The sequence below is a fragment of the Chanodichthys erythropterus genome, chromosome 9 (assembly GCF_024489055.1).
Source record: "Chanodichthys erythropterus isolate Z2021 chromosome 9, ASM2448905v1, whole genome shotgun sequence".
In the NCBI taxonomy this organism is placed as follows: domain Eukaryota; kingdom Metazoa; phylum Chordata; class Actinopteri; order Cypriniformes; family Xenocyprididae; genus Chanodichthys; species Chanodichthys erythropterus.
In genome coordinates, this window is record NC_090229.1 from 21,310,691 (window position 1) to 21,330,496 (window position 19,806).

General features: G+C 37.0%; 2 protein-coding genes across 2 annotated transcripts; both read left to right on the forward strand.

The window, feature by feature from the left end:
- Positions 1 to 2,458: 2,458 nt before the first annotated feature.
- LOC137026482 (glutathione S-transferase Mu 4-like) lies at positions 2,459 to 7,259 on the forward strand. Its single transcript, XM_067393836.1, has 9 exons — positions 2,459 to 2,535; positions 3,386 to 3,461; positions 3,557 to 3,621; positions 4,371 to 4,452; positions 4,553 to 4,650; positions 4,770 to 4,865; positions 4,954 to 5,064; positions 5,168 to 6,938; positions 7,244 to 7,259. The coding sequence occupies exons 1-8, from the start codon at positions 2,500 to 2,502 to the stop codon at positions 5,261 to 5,263; spliced, it is 660 nt and encodes a 219-aa protein (XP_067249937.1). The 5' UTR covers positions 2,459 to 2,499; the 3' UTR covers positions 5,264 to 6,938; positions 7,244 to 7,259.
- A 6,346-nt stretch (positions 7,260 to 13,605) lies between these two features.
- On the forward strand, positions 13,606 to 19,302 carry LOC137026492 (glutathione S-transferase Mu 4-like). The gene is made up of 8 exons (XM_067393845.1): positions 13,606 to 13,726; positions 17,640 to 17,715; positions 17,805 to 17,869; positions 17,949 to 18,030; positions 18,131 to 18,228; positions 18,351 to 18,446; positions 18,544 to 18,654; positions 18,758 to 19,302. Exons 1-8 carry the CDS (start codon positions 13,691 to 13,693, stop codon positions 18,851 to 18,853), a joined length of 660 nt encoding a protein of 219 aa, XP_067249946.1. The 5' UTR covers positions 13,606 to 13,690; the 3' UTR covers positions 18,854 to 19,302.
- Positions 19,303 to 19,806: the final 504 nt, after the last annotated feature.

Consider the following 19,806-nt stretch of genomic DNA (forward strand, 5'->3'; position numbering starts at 1 on the left):
CCAGCTTACAGTCTCCAGAGTGATACTGGATACAGCAGTAATGAAGGTGAGAGCACATTATTACAGTTCATCGGAGTTGATTTACAGATTTCAAGTTTACCAGTTTAAGCACCACCCAAAAAGGCATAAGGTCTTTATATATTTGTTTACTGTTAGTTGTAACAAGTGTTTCTGTGTAATTCGATGTGTATGTTGATGATAATACTAGGGAAAGAGAGGGTTTATGGATAATATTTTAATGCACACTTGTTCTGTTTTATTAAGCTCTTAAATCAGTGATTTTCTAGAGTGAAAACAGACGCTTCATCTTTTGTGTGAAGTACAATAAACATCATAAAACTCATCTGTAAAGTTCTGGCCATCATTCGGACGGGGTCCGGTACAGCAAGCTTGTACTAATATAGTGGAAGAAGACAATATAAGTTATAACCATAATTAAACTATACCTGTTCTATCTCCATGCAGCATGTATTCCCAGTTTCTGACATTATAGTGCATCCTGACTGAATTCTGTCACCGGAGAATCGGTTCTTGAAGCTCCCCAGCTAACAATTTTTGGTTCCCAGAACGTTCTGGGAACGTTAGTTTCTAGTTCCCAGAACGTTCTGGGAACGTTCCCAGAACATACATCCTAACGTTCTCTGTTGGTTAGCCAGGAAAGTTTTCTTTACGTAAATAGAACGTTCCCTGTTGGTTTGGAGAACGTTCCCCTAACCTTCCCAGAACGTTCTTAGAACGTTCCCGGAACGTTCCCCTAACCTCTTTTTACTCCGATATAATTTACTGTTGTAGGCTCGTTGTCACTCCGCGTCCCATATGATGTCAGCGGCACGGAAGATCGCATGAATGGACGTCAATACTACAGACCATGTTTTGTTTTGAACTTTTATTTAATCAATAGAAATATGTTATAAATAATCCGAGCACATAAACCTTATGGAGGATTAAATAAGATCGAATTTATGCATTAATATGTAAGATTTCGTGAATTGTATCAGTGACACTGTACCAATAGCAGATTTTACGTTTCTTAAGCGACAAACAATGACTTCAACACAATATTGGGTTTTTAAATATTAATTTTATTCACAGACACTAAAAAAAATTATAACAATTATGTGACTTTAACTGGGATAACATTACATTAATTTCTTACCACTGAATTAGCGGGTGCTCTCTTTTGGTCGGTTAACAAAAACTTCTCGGTTAACATCATGTTGTCTTCAATTACATGTCAAATGTCTCTGAAATCACACTATTTACACTCGTACATATATTAATTATAAATAATTATTGAATAAGGAGATCGATAAACAAATGTTAGCCAGTCAGTAAAATGAAATGACCGTTAATTTTTAAATTACGCGAGTGCGCGGCTCTCTGTGGAAGACAGAAGCGCGTGCTGGAGAAGCGCGTGATCAGACACTTCTGCAATAGTTTGGTTATAATGAAATCTAAAAATAAAAATAACCTGCAGGGAACGTTCTGGGAAGGTTCTCTTTAGGTTGCAAAAAGGAACAAAAAAATTACCTGCAGGGAACGTTCTGGGAACCTTCTCTTTAGGTTACAAAAAAGAACCAAAAAATAACCTGCAGGGAACGTTCTGGGAACGTTCTCTTTAGGTTACAAAAAAGAACCAAAAAATAACCTGCAGGGAACGTTCTGGGAACGTTCTCTTTAGGTTACAAAAAAAAGAACCAAAAAATAACCTGCAGGGAACGTTCTGGGAAGGTTCTCTTTAGGTTGTCAAAAAAGAACCAAAAATAACCTGCAGGGAACGTTCCCAGAACGTTCTCTTTAGGTTATAAAAATAAATCCCAAATATAACCTGCAGGGAACGTTCTGGAAACGTTCTCATTAGGTAGCAAAAAAAGAACCAATAGAGAACGTTCCTAGAACGTTCTTATTTGGTTCCCCAAAAAAATAACCAAACGGGAACCATATGGGAACGTTAGGGGAACGTTTGTGTTTGCTGGGTCCGCCCTCTTAGGCCGCGCGCAGCAGCTCATTTGCATTTAAAGGGCACACACTGAAACGGCGCGTTTTTGCTCAACCCCAAAAATTGGCAATTTTAACATAATTAACAAAAAATATCTGTGGGGAGCTAAAACTTCACATAGCCTACACACTCTGGGCACATCAGAGACTTATTTTACATCTTGTAACATGTCCTTTTTAATAAATATCAACTTGTATTTTTGATGTGAATGTGTTCTAATTGAACACTCCATGCAGATGTATAAAATAAGAACATGTCGAATTTTTAGTCCTCTGGGAACAGTTTAAACAAGACTGTGTTTAGAATGCACATATCATTGCTGAAAAAATACAAATGAAATGTTGGGTAGCCTATTATTTTACAGGAACAGATTAACTTCATATTAATTTTGTGGGTGTTGTGTACTATCCCTTTAAACCGCACAGAAACACATGCGCCCCCACGCCCCCTCCTCCATTCCGCTGCTCCTGGCTGCACCTCATTTTGAAGCCTGTTGCAAGATGGCAATGAAATTGGCATACTGGGATATACGCGGGGTAAGAAATTGTAATTTTGCATAACCGTTGTTAGACATATAATTGATTCTTATTTGACTTCTGCGAATCTTTTGTCATGCAATCATCACAGAATATAAGAAACGCATGTTTTTTAATGTCTAAACAGTCAAAGCATGTTCAAATTAACATCTTTGGTGGACTGTAAGTCGAGACTCTAGAGATGGACTATGCAGTTAGTTGGCAAAAAAGAAGTTTGTTGATACTTTTTGTCGTCGGCCACAGATGCTCCTTTATTGCATGTCAGTTATCTAATGCCGTTGCGGGTGTGTTTACAACCCAATATTTAGGACAAAGCTGCTCTGTTGTTTTAGTTTAGTTCGTAAGTGCTAACGTTACATTAAACTTATGTTAAAGCACTGGGCAAAGGTCAGTTTTAACACTGGGATATGCAGACGTGTTTATGAACTGGGTAAACACCACTTTGCCAGAATGTCAAGGCGATTTTTTTTTAGCAACCAATCATTAACTTCCTTACCTTATCAAACATTCTTACGCTTTCTGTGAACATTTTCGCGCCTTATGCGTCTCCATCTCTGAGGGTGACACAATTTTAAGACTGCTACTGGCCGCTGCAGTGATGAAGAGATAATTTTACTGTAGGCCAGTAGACTTGATCTGATCTGTGTTGCAGCATTTCCACAGATAGAGCCATTAGGTATTTGTCCAATGAGTGATGTTTACCTCCAAAATGCTAATAAGAACATTACCCATATAAATATGCAGTGAAATGTCGACCCTCTGTCAGTCACTTCAAGATTAAAAAACATTCTTCGGCAGCTGAAGTTAGCTATATATAGCATGCCATGACTATTGTTTCATCTGTTAACAGCTTGCTCAACCAATCCGTCTGCTGTTGGAATACACTGGTACTAAGTATGAGGAGAAATCCTATACTTGTGGTGACGGTAAGTGATGGTCATCATAACTCACCAGACATAGTCAGATTTTCTATATAAAAGCACAATGACAGAGTGAGTTGATTTATATTTTTGTCTTGCAGCTCCCGACTATGACAAAAGCTGTTGGTTAAATGAGAAATTCAAACTTGGGCTGGACTTTCCCAATGTAAGTTACACAGTTACCCCCAATAGTGTTTACTGTGCATACATGCAACTGGGCCACATTAAAGGTGCTCTAAGTGATGTCACGCGTTTTTAGGCCAAAACATTTTTTGTCACATACAGCAAACATCTCCTCACTATCCGCTAGCTGCCTGTCCCCTGAACACAGTAAAAAAACGCGGTCTCTGTAGTCGCCACAAGCTCCGAAAATGGCCTGAGGGCTGTTTCATAAAAGATGCTAAGAAAAGCAAGGATTAAACTCCAAAAACTGACTTGAATTAACCTAACAAATGAGTTGGGGCTAAAACGGTTTCATAAAAGGTAATTGAAGTTCACGCAGTCCCGCTAATTCGATCCAGGTTTACCTAGTCAAGATAATTTCGCATGCACGCTTTTTTAAAGCAGCCCTAGAGGTCGATCATGGATCAAATCGATCCACCATAATAAACGGCAAACATTTTGTGCTATTTTATGTGTTTTCCTCAGTGCATAACTTACTTTACACAAGTTTATTCTCCATCTGTAAATGTTAGAAAGTCATGCAAAATTTCCATTTTGCTGCTAAACTTCACAGTGAACGAGCGCTGCTGAACACACGGAAGGCAATTATATTTTATACATTATTAAGAAGATTGAGTGAATGTCTGTAATAGTTCTGGTGGATGAAGGGCCCCCTCAAGAGGTAAAGCCCAGGGGCCCCTTATAGTCTTAATACGGCGCTGGCAATAACTAACCATCACCTTTCTTCACCAGTTGCCCTACCTAGTGGATGGTGACACCAAGGTAGTCCAAAGCAATGCCATAATGAGATACATCGCCCGCAAAAACAACCTCTGTGAGAACTTGATTCATTTATTCCTTCAGTAAACAAAGCTTTTGTACCACTGAAAATAGTCTTCTAAGTGATGTAAAACATCTCTCTAATGTGTTTCTAGGTGGGGAAACTGAAGAAGAGCAGGTGAGAGTTGACATCTTGGAGAACCAGGCGATGGACTTCCGCAATGGTTTTGTCCAGCTCTGCTATGGAGACTTTGTGAGTGATTGATTGTATAAATCTGTGTGTTAGTGTTAAAGAAATTATCAACTAATAATATAATTTTTTTGTTAATTGATAAGATAACATTATTTTAAAACTTTTGGTTTTGATTACAGGACAAAAACAAATCATGTTATAGTGAGAAACTGCCAGGAACTCTAAAGCAGTTCTCTGACTTCCTTGGTGACAGGAAGTGGTTTGCTGGGGACAAGGTAAATATAAATCCATTTTTAAATGATTGGAAATAACTATATCCCATGAGATTATTTGACATGCTCATCCCACTGTCTTATCCTGTAGATCACATTTGTGGATTTCATCATGTATGAGTTGTTGGATCAGCATCGTATGTATGAACCAGCATGCTTGGATGACTACAGAAACCTTAGATGTTTCCTGGAGCGCTTTGAGGTTTGGATTCAGCTTTTGTCACACAGAATGAGTTGATAGTCTCCTGTAAGTTGTAATGTATAAGGATTAACCAGTAACCAGATATAATTGTGTTCCCTGCCAGAGTCTTGAGAAGATTGTAGAATACATGAAGTCAAGCAAGTTCATGAAAACACCTGTGAATGGCAAGATGGCCAAATGGGGAAACAAGAAGGAGTGAAAATGACAAGACTGTCTTGATCAAGCATCATAAGCTTTTACAGTCTACGATCATGAGGTGCACCATCAACTGCTTTGAATATAACGTCAGTACAGTTGAAGAGCACATGTGGTGGTAGTTTTTTGGGACAGCTATTTTAAACCTTTTGATGAACAGGCAGTTTAAGGATAATTAGTTAAATTTACATCCTAGTGATCCAGCTGACATATATCGATTATAAAAGCATTACAAAACAATCACAGTCTTAAGGCCTTTGCACACTGAGTCTGAAATTTTCACATACGTTTTTTCGTATTCGCAATCCTAAAAATTCGTCATGCACAGACACCTTGCACACTGAGTCCGATGCGTATTAATGAATGTGTTGCGAAAAAAAATCGCAAAACAATATAAAATGAAGTCTTCAAGCAGCAGTGAGCACGATTAGTTGTCTCCTCTCTTCTTAAAAAGAGAAAAAGAAAGAGGAAATATTTGGTCCATTCCATCCCGAGATTGCATAGAGAGAAAGGAGAATTCCCCTCATCAAGGAGCTGCGGGATTATCCGAGTGATTCAAAGATTAGTTACTTCAGGATGTCAGTGGCTCAATATGTCTTTATATTCGGTCTCTTTGTATTCCTCACGTTGTTTGTCATTCAGTGCTACTGATTTGTGCTGTAGACGACGTGGATCAACTTGTCAGATGGCATTCTGTATTTTTGCGTTCGCGTACGGTGGCTCTGAATTCTCAAAACGTCTCTCAAAATGCGTGCCACGGATGCGAAAAACACAGAAAATCGAACCTGATCCGAATATTTTTTTGACGGACGAAAGTTTCGGAGGCAGTGTGCAAACGTGATGTCGAATTTATTTTTTAACGTGCGAAAGTTTCGCATGCGAATTTCGGACTCAGTGTGCAATGACCTTTAGTCTGGATTTTATATTTACTTAAACATATAATTACAATATACTTAAAATATTTAAGTTTGATTGCATTACTTATAAAATATAAGTATATTCTACTAATTTGTGGATGTAATTTGAATGTGTTAATAAATTTAAGTTAAATGCACTTAAGTTATGAAGTTTTTCTCCTGACCACGCCTCCTACACACTGTTTTGCAGCAGTTACACCATTTTGTCGTGGTGTGTGTGAATTCAAGGAGCTGTTGATGAGAAGTTGGAACATTTGTTTTTGGCAAGTTCTCTAAACATTTACCTTTTTATCGTTTTTTCCCCCCTGTTTGTGAGCAGTAAAAATCGTTTGTTTAAAGGACGGAACATTTTTTTCTCCGGTTAGTTAGTGTTCTCTCTCGCGTGCGGTGGACATCACCGTGCATGAACCCCTGATCGGCGAGTTCGACGTGCGTTATTTCGTCTTTTCCCTTCTTTTGTTTCTTTTTCACTCGAAGAGGTGTTGTTGCGTGGAAACTTTGTTTGAACCTCTGGCCATCTCTGAACACCGCGCCCCCGCTTCCAGCAGAGGAGAGAGGATGAAGCGCGAAAATGGTGAGTGCAATAATTTAACGACTGTGTTATATTTCGACACGGCTATTGATTGAAAGAGTAAGTTAAAGTTAATGAGTTGAAAACAAAAATGGATGGATATACTGTTTTATCTAGGTTCATAGCTCTCTTAACAACAGACTATCTTGTTTTGTGTTGCAGGTCAAGAAGAGATGCTTTGGATTAGAAGTGTAAGTATTGCCCTCATAACTGTGAAAAGAGAGTTCAGCTATTTAAACATTATAGGCTCAAACATGGAAGTTATACAAGAACAGAACAATTTCCTTGTTTACACCTGGAACATATGTATATGCACAATATGTACACTTATACCGCCTTCACCAAAAACTCCATATCAGCTCTATGTCATGTGGGTTTACTGAGACCTGTTCTGTGGCTGATTATTTTATTAATCTGCATACTGCACAGTGCACAATTACATGTAAACCATAAAGTCAGGTGCCATTATCAAGACTTTAATGTTTGCTCCTCACAGAAAAGTTGTCAACGACGAGCCTGACATCAGCCTGATGGTATTTCAATGGCCAGCTCTTTCTACAGTAAACCAGGAATGTATAGGTGCATTCACGCCATGTCGTCGTTACCATAATTATAAGATTCCAGCTTGTAAAAAGTGTTCACGTTCTCATTGAACTTGTAATTGTTATAAACCTGTAAACTGGGAATTTTCAGGGAGCTCCTACTTGTACCAGATGACCACTGTCCCACCTGACTGCTGCGGATTAATTTAGCCATTGATAGGGTTGCCATAGAAATGCATAATTCCCAGTACAAGGATGTTAACAGCTCTGAGTTGAATGTCACATGTTGTCATCTCTGAGTTATTATAATTACGACATGGCGTGAATGCAGCATGTGACTTGGAGTATTTGACAATAGCATTGTCTGATGCATTATTATATGATAATGTCTTTGTCGATCTTTTTCTTCCACTGCTAGGTTGCAGCTGACAAGGACTCAGGCAAACTCCAGTGAGAATCCTCCATGTTAATCTATAAAGTGCTCAGCTAAACCCATCTAGAGTGAGGATCGTCTTGGAAGGATGTTTGATGATGGATGAACTGACCAACCTCAGGACTTCTGTGTCCTTTTTTTGGACTGATTTATGCCCTACAACTGGACTACCCTAACTGTATGAAAAATATATATATATTTTTTTTTCAGCAGGTAGTGCTCAACCTAGGAAAATTTGAGCTGGCACCTAAAATTGAATACTGCCAATATTGTGAACTCGAGTGTAAACAAACCATATAGTTTTGATGCAATTTGTTGTGATTCTAAGATAGACTATTCATGTGCTTAACAATAAGCTGATTTGTTAAAACATTTTATAAGGAAATGTTTTCAGGACATGAAATGAATGTACCTTTTTAATTTGCCTTTTTTTTCTTAATTTTGTAGTAAAATAGAAGTTGATATAAATTAACTTGCTTAGTACATTGAACTTAAATATACTATGTTTAATAACTACAAAGTAATATTACAAAACATTTTAAGTTAAATTAACTTGAATTATTAAGTTCACATTTCCTTTTTTTTTTTAGGGCAACCAGTTTCCTTTAAATTTTTTAAGTAAATTCAACTTATCCGGGCTAACAGTGCAGTAATCTCTGTTGTTGTCTACAGATATAATGCAGTTGAAAACACTTAAGTTTATATTAAAGTGTTTAGGTGGGTGTTGCACTTATACATGCACTGTGATTTTTGTCTATTTGATGCCTTGAAAAGAAAAGTAGCATTTCATTGTTATAGATTTCACCACTTGGATTGTGATTCTACATTTGAATTGTAAACAAAGCTTAAATTGCAGTACCTTATTTTGACCCAATAAATCAGAGCACTGCTTTGTTCAATTAAACTTACAAACTTAATGCATTTGCACATATCATTGCTGTAAAAGACGAATTGTTGGTCCGTTAGCTTGCGGTCGCACCAGTTGCACCGCCCCAAGAACGGCCCTGTCCACAGAAGAAAGTCTTACGAGATTGGAGCACATGAGGGTGAATGTTTACAGCTTCACCTGCTGAGATGCCCCCGCCTAGACACGCCCCAAAGTGTCATGTCGCCCTGCCCATCACACGACTCTTACTCCTGAGCACGCCCACACCTCTGCATTCCACTGCTCCTGCACAAAAGCTGGCAATGAAATTGGCATATTGGGATATATACAAGGGGTAAGAAACTAATAATTTTGCATAACTGGTAGACATTAATGGTGCAATATGTTATATTTTTGCAGTAAAATATCCAAAAACCACTAGGCCAGCGTTCTATATTTTGTTCACTTGAGTACTTACAATATCCCAAATGTTTCCAACTATTTGTAAATCGTGAGAACCGCCATCACTTCGAATTATTTAATAAATTTAGCTCTTAATGAGAGCTCTGTAGTCTCACCAACAATTCACCAAGAACGATCAAACATTTTCATGACATTTAAAGCGTAAAATGACTTTGATTCCCGAGCTGGTTCTGATCGAGGTTATCTTTCACTGTAACCGGAAAAACTTTTACCCGGCGTGGATCATTCCGGAAGCCTAAAAAACGGAAGTGTGAAAAAGGTCTATAGGGGGACATAAAAACTGCAGGGCTAGGGGTCCTCCAGGACAGGTTTGAGAACCACTGATTTAAAGGAACACTCCACTTTTTTTGAAAATAGGCTCATTGTCCAACTCCCCTAGAGTTAAACAGTTGAGTTTTACCGTTTTCGAATCCATTCAGCCGATCTCCGGTTCTGGCGGTACCACTTTTAGCATAGCTTAGCATAGTTCATTGAATCTGATTAGATCGTTAGCATCGCGCTTAAAAATGAGCAAAGAGTTTTGATATTTTTCCTATTTAAAACTTGACTCTTCTGTAGTTAAATCGTGTACTAAGACCGACAGAAAATGAAAATTTGCGATTTTCTAGGCTAATATGGCTAGGAACTATACTCTCAATCAGGCGTAATAATCAAGGAACTTTGCTGCCGTATCATGGCTGCAGCAGTGCAATGATATTACTCAGCGTCTCTCTCACAAACGTCTCCATGGTTGCAAGGCACGTTCCCTGTGCAAGCAGGGGCTCACGGGCGCTGCGTAATATCATTGCACTGCTGCAGCCATGGAACGGCAGCAAAGTTCCTTGATTATTACGCCTGAATGAGAGTATAGTTCCTAGCCATATCAGCCTAGAAAATCATAACTTTTTATTTTCCGTCGGTCTTAGTACACGATTTAACTACAGAAGAGTCAAGTTTTAAATAGAAAAAATATCAAAACTCTTTGGTCATTTTTAAGCGCGATGCTAACGGTCTAATCAGATTCAATGAACTATGCTAAGCTATGCTAAAAGTGGTACCGCCAGAACCGGAGATCGGCTGAATGGATTCGAAAACGGTAAAACTCAACTGTTTATCTCTAGGGGAGTTGGACAATGAGCCTATTTTCAAAAAAAGTGGAGTGTTCCTTTAAGTATTTGCTAGAAATGTACTGTATTTATTTTGGTTGTAAAGTGCAGGTTTAAAGTCCTGATTGCAACAAACAAAATTGCACAAAGGAGATGCCAACATTGTATTTGACAAAAGCTGGCAATGAAATTGGCATATTGGGATATATACAAGGGGTAAGAAACTAATAATTTTGCATAACTGGTAGACATTAATGGTGCAATATGTAATATTTTTGCAGTAAAATATCCAAAAACCACTAGGCCAGTGTTCTATATTTTGTTCACTTGAGTACTTACAATATCCCAAATGTTTCCAACTATTTGTAAATCGTGAGAACCGCCATCACTTCGAATTATTTATTAAATTTAGCTCTTAATGAGAGCTCTGTAGTCTCACCAACAATTCACCAAGAACGATCAAACATTTTCATGACATTTAATGCGTAAAATGACTTTGATTCCCACAGTCAAGCTTTAGGAAACCCCAAAAGTCTCCCACCTCTGTTACTGTGGACCTTACACTGTCCATAACCTGCAGTCCAGCATGTGATGGAGTATTTTATCCATCCTATAGAAAACAATTGTAGAAATTGTTTGCTTATAAAAGCTAGAAGTGTTTTGAGGCCTCTTGGCCTTTATAACTGTAAGGGTCAAACAAGTTTACTTGAGCATATTTTGTTGGTAATTTTCCACTAGACAACAAATGGCTGTGAAATAACAAGACCATTATTATGGGTGTCACGTGAAGGCTTCTTGCCTCTGTGGAGTGTTGACTGGTTTGATACAATGTTTCATTTGGCCAATGGGAAAATTGTTGACCATCAAATTGGCAGAAGGCCCATGAGAAATGAAGTCAAAAGATGTACAGTAGCTGGAAGCTGGCCACCCTTACTAAGAAAATTATCTTACATAAGCAACACCTGCAATTATATTAGTGTGTCTATGGCAGAAAGGTTAGGGAGTACATGGAAAGGAGGTCTGAGGGGAGAGCACGTGTAAGTGAGAATATGGGAAAATGTAAGAGCGAATATTACCAGCCAATGATATTAACTTGGTGTGTTTTAAGAGATAAGAAAAAGCCAATGATATATATTTGGTGGGTTTTGAGATAAGAAAAATGTATAAAACTGTGCCCTGCTAAGGGAGCCTCAGATGCGGAGCTGGCATCTCACTTTGTTGCTTGCCAATAAAGTTAAATACTTCTGAGACCTGGAACTTCGACTTGAGTTTTTCTTCGAGACCAGATCTGAAGAGACAAAGAAACATCAAATCTGCCACGACACATGAAGATCAGTGAAAAGGTTTACACCGTCATAGATAATGAACCGTCATTTGGTGTTGCTTGTACACTTGTTCTGAACACTAACAGCCATAAGCATCTGTTCTTTGGCTATTCTGTGTGAGCTCAAGTACCTCCGCACATCTCTGTCATGAGCCGTCATAATCATGTCATTTTTAAATGGAGTTTTTTCCTCATTTTATAGTCTTGATTTTAGCAGGTTCTGTTCTAATGTGTCTATTATTGTGATCTTATTTATTTTCTAATGGTTGTATCCTATGAGTCATTTGGCCATTTTTATTTGTGTCTGTAATTGAATAATTATTAGTGCTATTTATTGTAAATCAGAAGTTTATTTTTTTCTGCTCTATTCTGTATCTCAAAATTAAAATATCATAATTCTGTGAGTCTGTGGATTTAATATTGGATATGTACTGTTCACTTTGTTTTTCAATGCAGAAGTAAGCTATTTGTAAATGTGCAATTTAGGATTTATAATTATAGGTAAATAACTAGAAGAATAACTATGTAAATGGTAAAACTATGTGTGTTTATAATTATGAAAAATTAATTTTAACAAATACGATGCAACATAATGGGCAGCTTTGGTACAGCTAAAATAATCTGAGTCTGAATAATGAAACTGTCAATGAACAGCAAACCGTGTGGCCTGGAAAACTCAGACAGCTTGGCATCTCTATTTTTCAAGCTGAACTGGCTTGAGTATCAAAGACAGAGGCTTTCTTTGTGTTCTGTCCTTTTGACCAGCCCTTTTCCTGTAGCCTTTTTCATCTAGTTTTACATCTTGGGGCTATAAATACTGCCTAAACTTTGAGTTTTAGAGCCTCTGATTTACAATTGCTTAGAGCGTCACATTAAAGTAACCCTAACCCTTTAAACAATTCACAAACTTTATGTTTGGTCCAGATTCATTTTAATATATATATATATATATATATATATATATATATATATATATATATATATATATACATGAATTGCATAGTCAAAATTATTGTGACCTTTAGTGTTAATAAATATCGACTTCTCTGAAGAACAAACATTTATTTTTGTTAAATTGTAGAAATATTTATGATGTAAATCTGTTCTAATTGAACACTCCATGCAGATGTATAAAATAAGAACGTTGATTTTTTTGGTCCTCTGGGAACAGTTTAAACAAGTTTAGAATGCACATATCATTGCTGAAAAATAAAAATGAAATGTTGGGTAACCTGTTATTTTACAGGGACAGATTAACATCATATTAATTGTATGGGTGTTATGTACTATGCCTTTAACCCTTCTAACCAGGCTCTGGTCTAGAGACATTGGAGGTCTAACCCAACCCAAAGAATATACACTAACAAAAAGCGACACTCAATAGAACGTTCCATTGCAACACCGGCGCCCAGCAGCCGCCCTGCGTTTCTGTCATTTTGGGGTGAAAGCGAGTCGTCAGTCCACTAGTTTCTATGGCAATATCAGCTGCTTTGTTAAAAAACGTTCATTAAAGCTGAAATCCATCATGAATGATGACAATACAGAATAAAATACTATCACTAGTGATCATCAAATCCTTTTAACAGTTTATTTTACAGACTTTGTTTTTAAGTCTTCCACTTTTTTCCCAAAACCTTTTTGCTCTCTAGAAACCTACGGTGTACAATATAACCTATTTCAATTCAGACCTAGATATTGTTAAGCTACTATTACTCCACTAGGTCTACAATATATTGTTCGCTGCAAACATGAAGATCTTAAATTTATTAAATATTACTATTAATAAATGTGTAAAGTTGCATAAAATGGAAATACTCAATAAAGTAGGCTAACACGTTACCTCAGAAGGATGAATGGTTGGATTCCACAACTGGTAAAATAAAACATATATAAGACAATACAACATTTACTGTAGGAGCCATACAATTTACTGGTGACTTGATTTGGCAGTGAAATTCGCCGATTTTGGGTGCGTAAGGATGTAAAGGATTCTATGGTCCAGTTAGTATTTTCACCCCATAATGGCGGCCATGCTACCGGAGCGCCATCTAGTGGCTGTTACCCAAAAAGTATCAAAGCGTCGCCTCTTGGGTTCTAAGCTCTTTGCCCAACCGCACAGAACCACGTGTGCCCCCACACCCCCTCCTCCATTCCGCTGCTCCTGCACCTCATTTTGAAGTAGAAACGGTGTACAGTGCACACTCTTGCAAGATGGCAATGAAATTGGCATACTGGGATATACGCGGGGTAAGAAACTCTGTAATTTTGCATAACTGTTGTTAGACATGTAATTGATTCTTATTTGATTTCTGCGAATTTTAGTCATGCAATCTTCACAGAATATAAGAATGTTTTTTTCATGTCTAAACAATCAAATCTGTAATCCATATGTAACTTGTTTACATTCACATCTTTGGACTGTAAGTCGAGACTCTAGAGATGGACTATGCAGTTAGTTGGCAAAAAAGAAGTTTTGATACTACTTTTTGTCGTTTAGCGTGTCTACTCCATATGGCCACAGATGCTACTTTATTACATGCCAGTTATGTTTATCTAAAGCCGTTTCGGGTGTGGTTACACCCCAATATTTAGGACAAAGCTTGCTCTGTTGTTTTAGTTCATAAGTTCAAGTTCAAGTTTATTTGTATAGCACATTTCCAACAGCCCCCAGGCTGACCAAAGTGCTTTACAGAAGAGAAAGAATATCACACATACAACAAAATAAACCAAAAGAAAAAAGAAAACAAATATATATATATAAAACCACCTATTAAAAGTAAACATATCATGGAGATCAGTACACTAAGAGCTAACGTTACATTAAACTTCTGTTAAAGCACTGGGCAAATGTCAGTTTTAACACTAGGATTATGCAGACGTGCTTAAAAATGAGGTAAACACCACTTTGCCAGAATGTTTAGGAATTTTTAGCAACCAATCATTAACTTCCTTACCTTATCAAACATTCATACGCATTCTGTGGTCACTGAACATTCTCGCGCCTTATTTGTCTCCATCTCTGAGGGAAACATAAATGTCAACAGCAAACCCATTAACTGGGGCCAGTTGCATAATTTCAAATGAGAGTAATGCAAATTTGGATGTATTTGACTTAAAAAAGTTTTAAAGAAAAGAAAAAACGATCAAAAAAATTAAGACTGCAACTGGCTGCTGCAGTGATGAAGAGAATTTTATTGTGTTGCCAAGTCCGCGGTCTAGATTTTTTATTCATTTGTTTATTCATTTTTATTATGATTGCAAACATTACAAAGATGACATTAATGATGTATAATTTTGTATGGAGTACACAACATGTGTCGACAATAAGTACAATGTCATCTGAACATACAGAACCGAAAAAAAACAAGAGAAAGATAAAGAAAAAAGAAAAATTAGAAAGAAAAAAACATGAGGGTAAGATATTAATTTATATTTCAGTTAGAGTGTACAAATTAAAATCATTACAAATTGAGGTTGTTCTTCTCGCTTTCTTATTTACAGAGGATGAAATAGTATTAAGATACATTTTAAATTCTTTAAAAAAAAACAAGAAAAATTGGTTTGTTGTTGGTGAATTTAAATTAATGGATTTAGAATTTGCCAAGAAAATAAATAAAATTTATAACAAAACAAGCTTTGTTTGTTGTAGAGTCAGAATCAAAGTGTACAAAAATAATATCTTTAAAAGTAACGGATATATCTTGTTGGATATTATCTTGAATAAATGTCTCAATATTTTTCAATAGTTGTTCAGTACAGAAACATATAGATTTATATTTAATCATAAAATATTTAACTGGGTAAAATGTATTTATTATTTTGAAAGACACGTCTACAAAATTATTTATGGGGTGGCAACACCAAAGCAAGCGCCCATGGATAGTTTTTGGAGATTTATGGCCTGACATACACAATTGTGTTCACAAATATTACAGTACCACAAAGTAATCATCTATACTGCTTAAAATTAAAAATAAATAAGATTTCAATATCCATCATGGCACCAAGTCAAGACACTATTATATGAAAAACATCAACAGATTCCATATTATAAAGCTTGGATACGACAGGATATTTATTAATATATCTCAGATTGTGTTCATCAGAAAGAAGAAAGTCATATACACCTAGGATGACTTGAGGGTGAGTAAAGCTTGGGCTAATTTTCATTTGAAATTGAACTAATCCTTTAATAACAGAAACTCAAAAATTGTTTGCCAAACTGTGGAAATTCAAAAGTTTTTGTTGCTCTTTAACTTGCACTAAAAATGCTGGGTTAAATATGGACAAACCCAGGGATTGGGTTGTTTTCACCCAGCCATTTTTTTTCAACCAATTTTGGATTTATTTTTTTAGTCAGCAATATAGTAATATAGTAAAAGGCATGTTTTTGCTCACCCCCAAATAGGGGCAAATTTGTGGGGTATTTTCAGCTGAAACTTGACCAGACCAGAGACTTATATTACATCTTGTGAAAGAGGGCATAATAGGTGCCCTTTAACCCAACCTGCTGGGTTTGTCCATATTTAACCCAGCTTGGGTTGTTTTTAACCCAGCATTTTTTAGAATGATCGAAGTAGCCTATGTAATATAAATAAAACTGCTCATCTCCTTTAGCAGGCCTGTCACGATAACTACTTTTTGTTGTGCGATATATTGTTCCCAAAATAATTGCGATAAACGATATTATTGCCATTTCAAGACCATTTTATAACACTGAATATATAATCATAATATAACAGCATAATGTACACACTGCACACTTTCAAAAGACAACAACCATTTAATTCTTTAGATCATGGAAATGAAGGATCAAAAAATGTAATATCCTAAATAAAAAAACTTGAATATATGGTAAATATTTTCTAAAAAAGTGCAAAGTAACAAGTAAAAAAAAAAAAACTGCAAATGCACAAAAGGCACTATGGAGATTTTCCATTTACAGATTTTTATTCTATTGCTGAAAACACAAACCCTACTTAGCAGTCAGATGTCTGAATGAACAAAGGCAGTGATGCCTCAAGGCCATATCTGCTGCTAAAATTATTTTTTATAAACTATTTTTTCCTTAAGTGCCACATGATTATGATGCAGCACATGTGATGCTGCAAAAAATGCGAGCACAACGGTCAAACATGTCTGTTTACATAGAAAATACCATTGAAAAACTGCAGTGGAATGCAAAAAACGCATTCTCTGTGAAAATGAACTCTACTCTCGAGTCTCAACTGCTGTGTCCCTTGTGAAATGGCCTTAACACTAGCTTTTAGTGTGCACTGTTTTGCACTGTGACTTATATTTGCACCAGAACAGTGGATTGCGGTGAGAGCATTTGGACTTGTTCTTCCAAACTGTCTGTAGTTCAGCAAAACACTATAACACCTCACTTAAAGCCTTTTTTCACCTGTCAGTGACTGCTCTGTGTAGGAACTGCAGATGAAAGCACAATCGGCAAAATGTTGGTGACATTCATTATCATGTAAACATAATGGGCGATATATTGCATCACCAAAAATTATTGAGGTCATGTACGTATATTGCACGATAAGTCGATATATTGATTATTGCGACAGGCCTATCCTTTAGTGACATATTGTGTCTTGACTTGGTGCCATGATGGATATTGAAATAATAATTTTAAACAATATATAGATAATTACTTTGATAATTACTTTGTGGTAATGCAATATTTGAACACAATTGTGTATGTCAGGCCATAAATCTCCAAAAACTATGCATGGGCGCTTGCTTTGGTGTTGCCACCCCTCACAGACCTCATGCCACCCCTTTGCCACCCTATAGATAGTTTTCTAGATCCGCCCCTGTCTGGAACACGATTTTTAGCAGGATTTGTAGCAATTAGGCAGGTTTTGTGAAAATCTGGCAACCCTAATTTTACTGTAGGCCTGTTTCAGAAGACTTGGTACAACTAGATCTGTGTTGCAGCATTTCCACAGATAGACGAGACATTCGGTATTTGTCAAATAAATGCTATTTACCCCATAAAAATGCTTATAAGAACTTTACTCATTTATATTACCCATATTAATGTGCATTGAAATATCAACCCTCTGTCAGTCACTTCAAGCTTGAAAAACATTTTTCGGCAGCTGAAGTTAGCTATATAGCATGCCATGACTATTGTTTCATCTGTTAACAGCTTGCTCAACCAATCCGTCTGCTGTTGGAATACACTGGTACTAAGTATGAGGAGAAGTTCTATACTTGTGGTGATGGTAAGTGATGGTCATTATAACTCAGCAGACATAGTCAGATTATATAGTCACAATGACGGAGGAAGTTGATTTATATTCTTGTCTTGCAGCTCCCAACTATGACAAAAGCTGTTGGTTTAATGAGAAAGACAAACTTGGGATGGACTTTCCTAATGTAAGTTACACAGTTCCCCCCAATAGTGTTTACTGTGCAATATAACATGCAATAACTAACCATCACCTTTCTTCACCAGTTGCCCTACCTGGAGGATGGTGACACCAAGGTAGTCCAAAGCAATGCCATAATGAGATACATCGCCCGCAAAAACAACCTCTGTGAGAACTTGATTCATTTATTTCTTCAGTAAACAAAGCTTTTGTACCACTGAAAATAGTCTTCTAAGTGATGTAAAACATCTCTCTAATGTGTTTCTAGGTGGGGAAACTGAGGAAGAGCAGGTGAGAGTTGACATCTTGGAGAACCAGGCGATGGACTTCCGCAATGGTTTTGTCCAGCTCTGCTATGGAGAGTTTGTGAGTGATTGATTGTATAAATCTGTGTGTTAGTGTTAAAGAAATTATCAACTAATAATATAATTTTTTTTGTTAATTGATAAGATAACATTATTTTTTAAATATTTTGGTTTTGATTACAGGACAAAAACAAATCATGTTATAGTGAGAAACTGCCAGGAACTCTAAAGCAGTTCTCTGACTTCCTTGGTGACAAGAAGTGGTTTGCTGGGGACAAGGTAAATATGCATAATGCTTTGTCCATTTTAAATGATTGGAAATAACTATATCCCATGAGATTATTTAACATGCTCATCCCACTGTCTTATCCTGTAGATCACATTTGTGGATTTCATCATGTATGAGTTGTTGGATCAGCATCGTATGTATGACCCAGAATGCCTGGATGACTACAGAAACCTTAGATGTTTCCTGGATCGCTTTGAGGTTTGGATTCAGCTTTTGTCACACAGAATGAGTTGATAGTCTCCTGTAAGTTGTAATGTATAAGGATTAACCAGTAACCAGATATAATTGTGTTCCCTGCCAGAGTCTTGAGAAGATTGTAGAATACATGAAGTCAAGCAAGTTCATGAAAACACCCGTGAACAACAAGATGGCCAAATGGGGAAACAAGAAGGAGTGAAAATGAAAATGTCTTGATCAAGCATCATGAGGTGCACCATCAACTGCTTTGAATATAACGTCAGTGCAGTTGAAGAGCACATGTGGTGGTAGTTTTTTGGGACAGCTATTTTAAACCTTTTGATGAACAGGCAGTTTAAGGATAATTAGTTAAATTTACATCCCAGTGATCCAGCACATATATCGATTATAAAAGTATTACAGTCAGTAATCTCTGTTGTTGTCTATAGATATAATGCAGTTGAAAGCACTTAAGTTTATATTAAAGTGTTTAGGTGAGTGTTGCACTTTGATTTTTGTCTATTTGATGCCATGAAAAGAAAAGTAGCATTTCATTGTTATAGATTTCACCACTTGGATCGTGATTCTACATTTGAATTGTAAACAAAGCTTAAATTGCAGTACCTTATTTTGACCCAATAAATCAGAGCACTGTTTTGTTCTATTAAATTTACAAATTAAGTTGTTGGGGGTTTTTTTATCCTCTCTGGGAAAATTTCCCAAAAATATGCATTTAAGTATGCACATATCATTGCTGTAAAAGACGAATTGTTGGTCTGTTAGCCTGCGATCGCACCAGTTGCACCGCCCCAAGAACGACCATGTCCACAAAAGAAAGTCATACGAGTTTGGAGCACATGAGGGTGAATGTTTACAGCTGCACCTGCTGGAGAAGGTGCTCACTGCAGAGCAAATGGGTGGCGCTCACGTTACCTCCCCCTTGCTAGATGTCCAGCGAGGAGAAGCGAATGTACAACCACACCCTAACCCTACCCACAACTCTATCTCTCCACCTCATTTGACGTCCAGAGAGGTGGAGAGTTCTATCCCTCCACCCTACTGGACGTCCAGAGAGGCAGAGGTGGCCCTCATAGACTCTGCAGTGAGTACCACTTGGCCTGCTGGGGTTTCCCATTCTAGACACGCCCCAAAGTGTCATGTCGCACGGCTCTT

What these genes read in the sequence shown, in the direction of transcription:
- LOC137026482 (XM_067393836.1), top strand. Translation starts at nt 2,500, where the DNA reads ATGGCAATGAAATTGGCATACTGGGATATACGCGGG. An exon ending in CGCCCGCAAAAACAACCTCT is followed by an intron (nt 4,453 to 4,552) that starts GTGAGAACTTGA and finishes ATGTGTTTCTAG; the next exon opens with GTGGGGAAACTGAAGAAGAG. An exon ending in GTTTCCTGGAGCGCTTTGAG is followed by an intron (nt 5,065 to 5,167) that starts GTTTGGATTCAG and finishes GTTCCCTGCCAG; the next exon opens with AGTCTTGAGAAGATTGTAGA.
- LOC137026492 (XM_067393845.1), top strand. Translation starts at nt 13,691, where the DNA reads ATGGCAATGAAATTGGCATACTGGGATATACGCGGG. An exon ending in GTTCTATACTTGTGGTGATG is followed by an intron (nt 17,716 to 17,804) that starts GTAAGTGATGGT and finishes CTTGTCTTGCAG; the next exon opens with CTCCCAACTATGACAAAAGC. An exon ending in AGCTCTGCTATGGAGAGTTT is followed by an intron (nt 18,229 to 18,350) that starts GTGAGTGATTGA and finishes TTTTGATTACAG; the next exon opens with GACAAAAACAAATCATGTTA.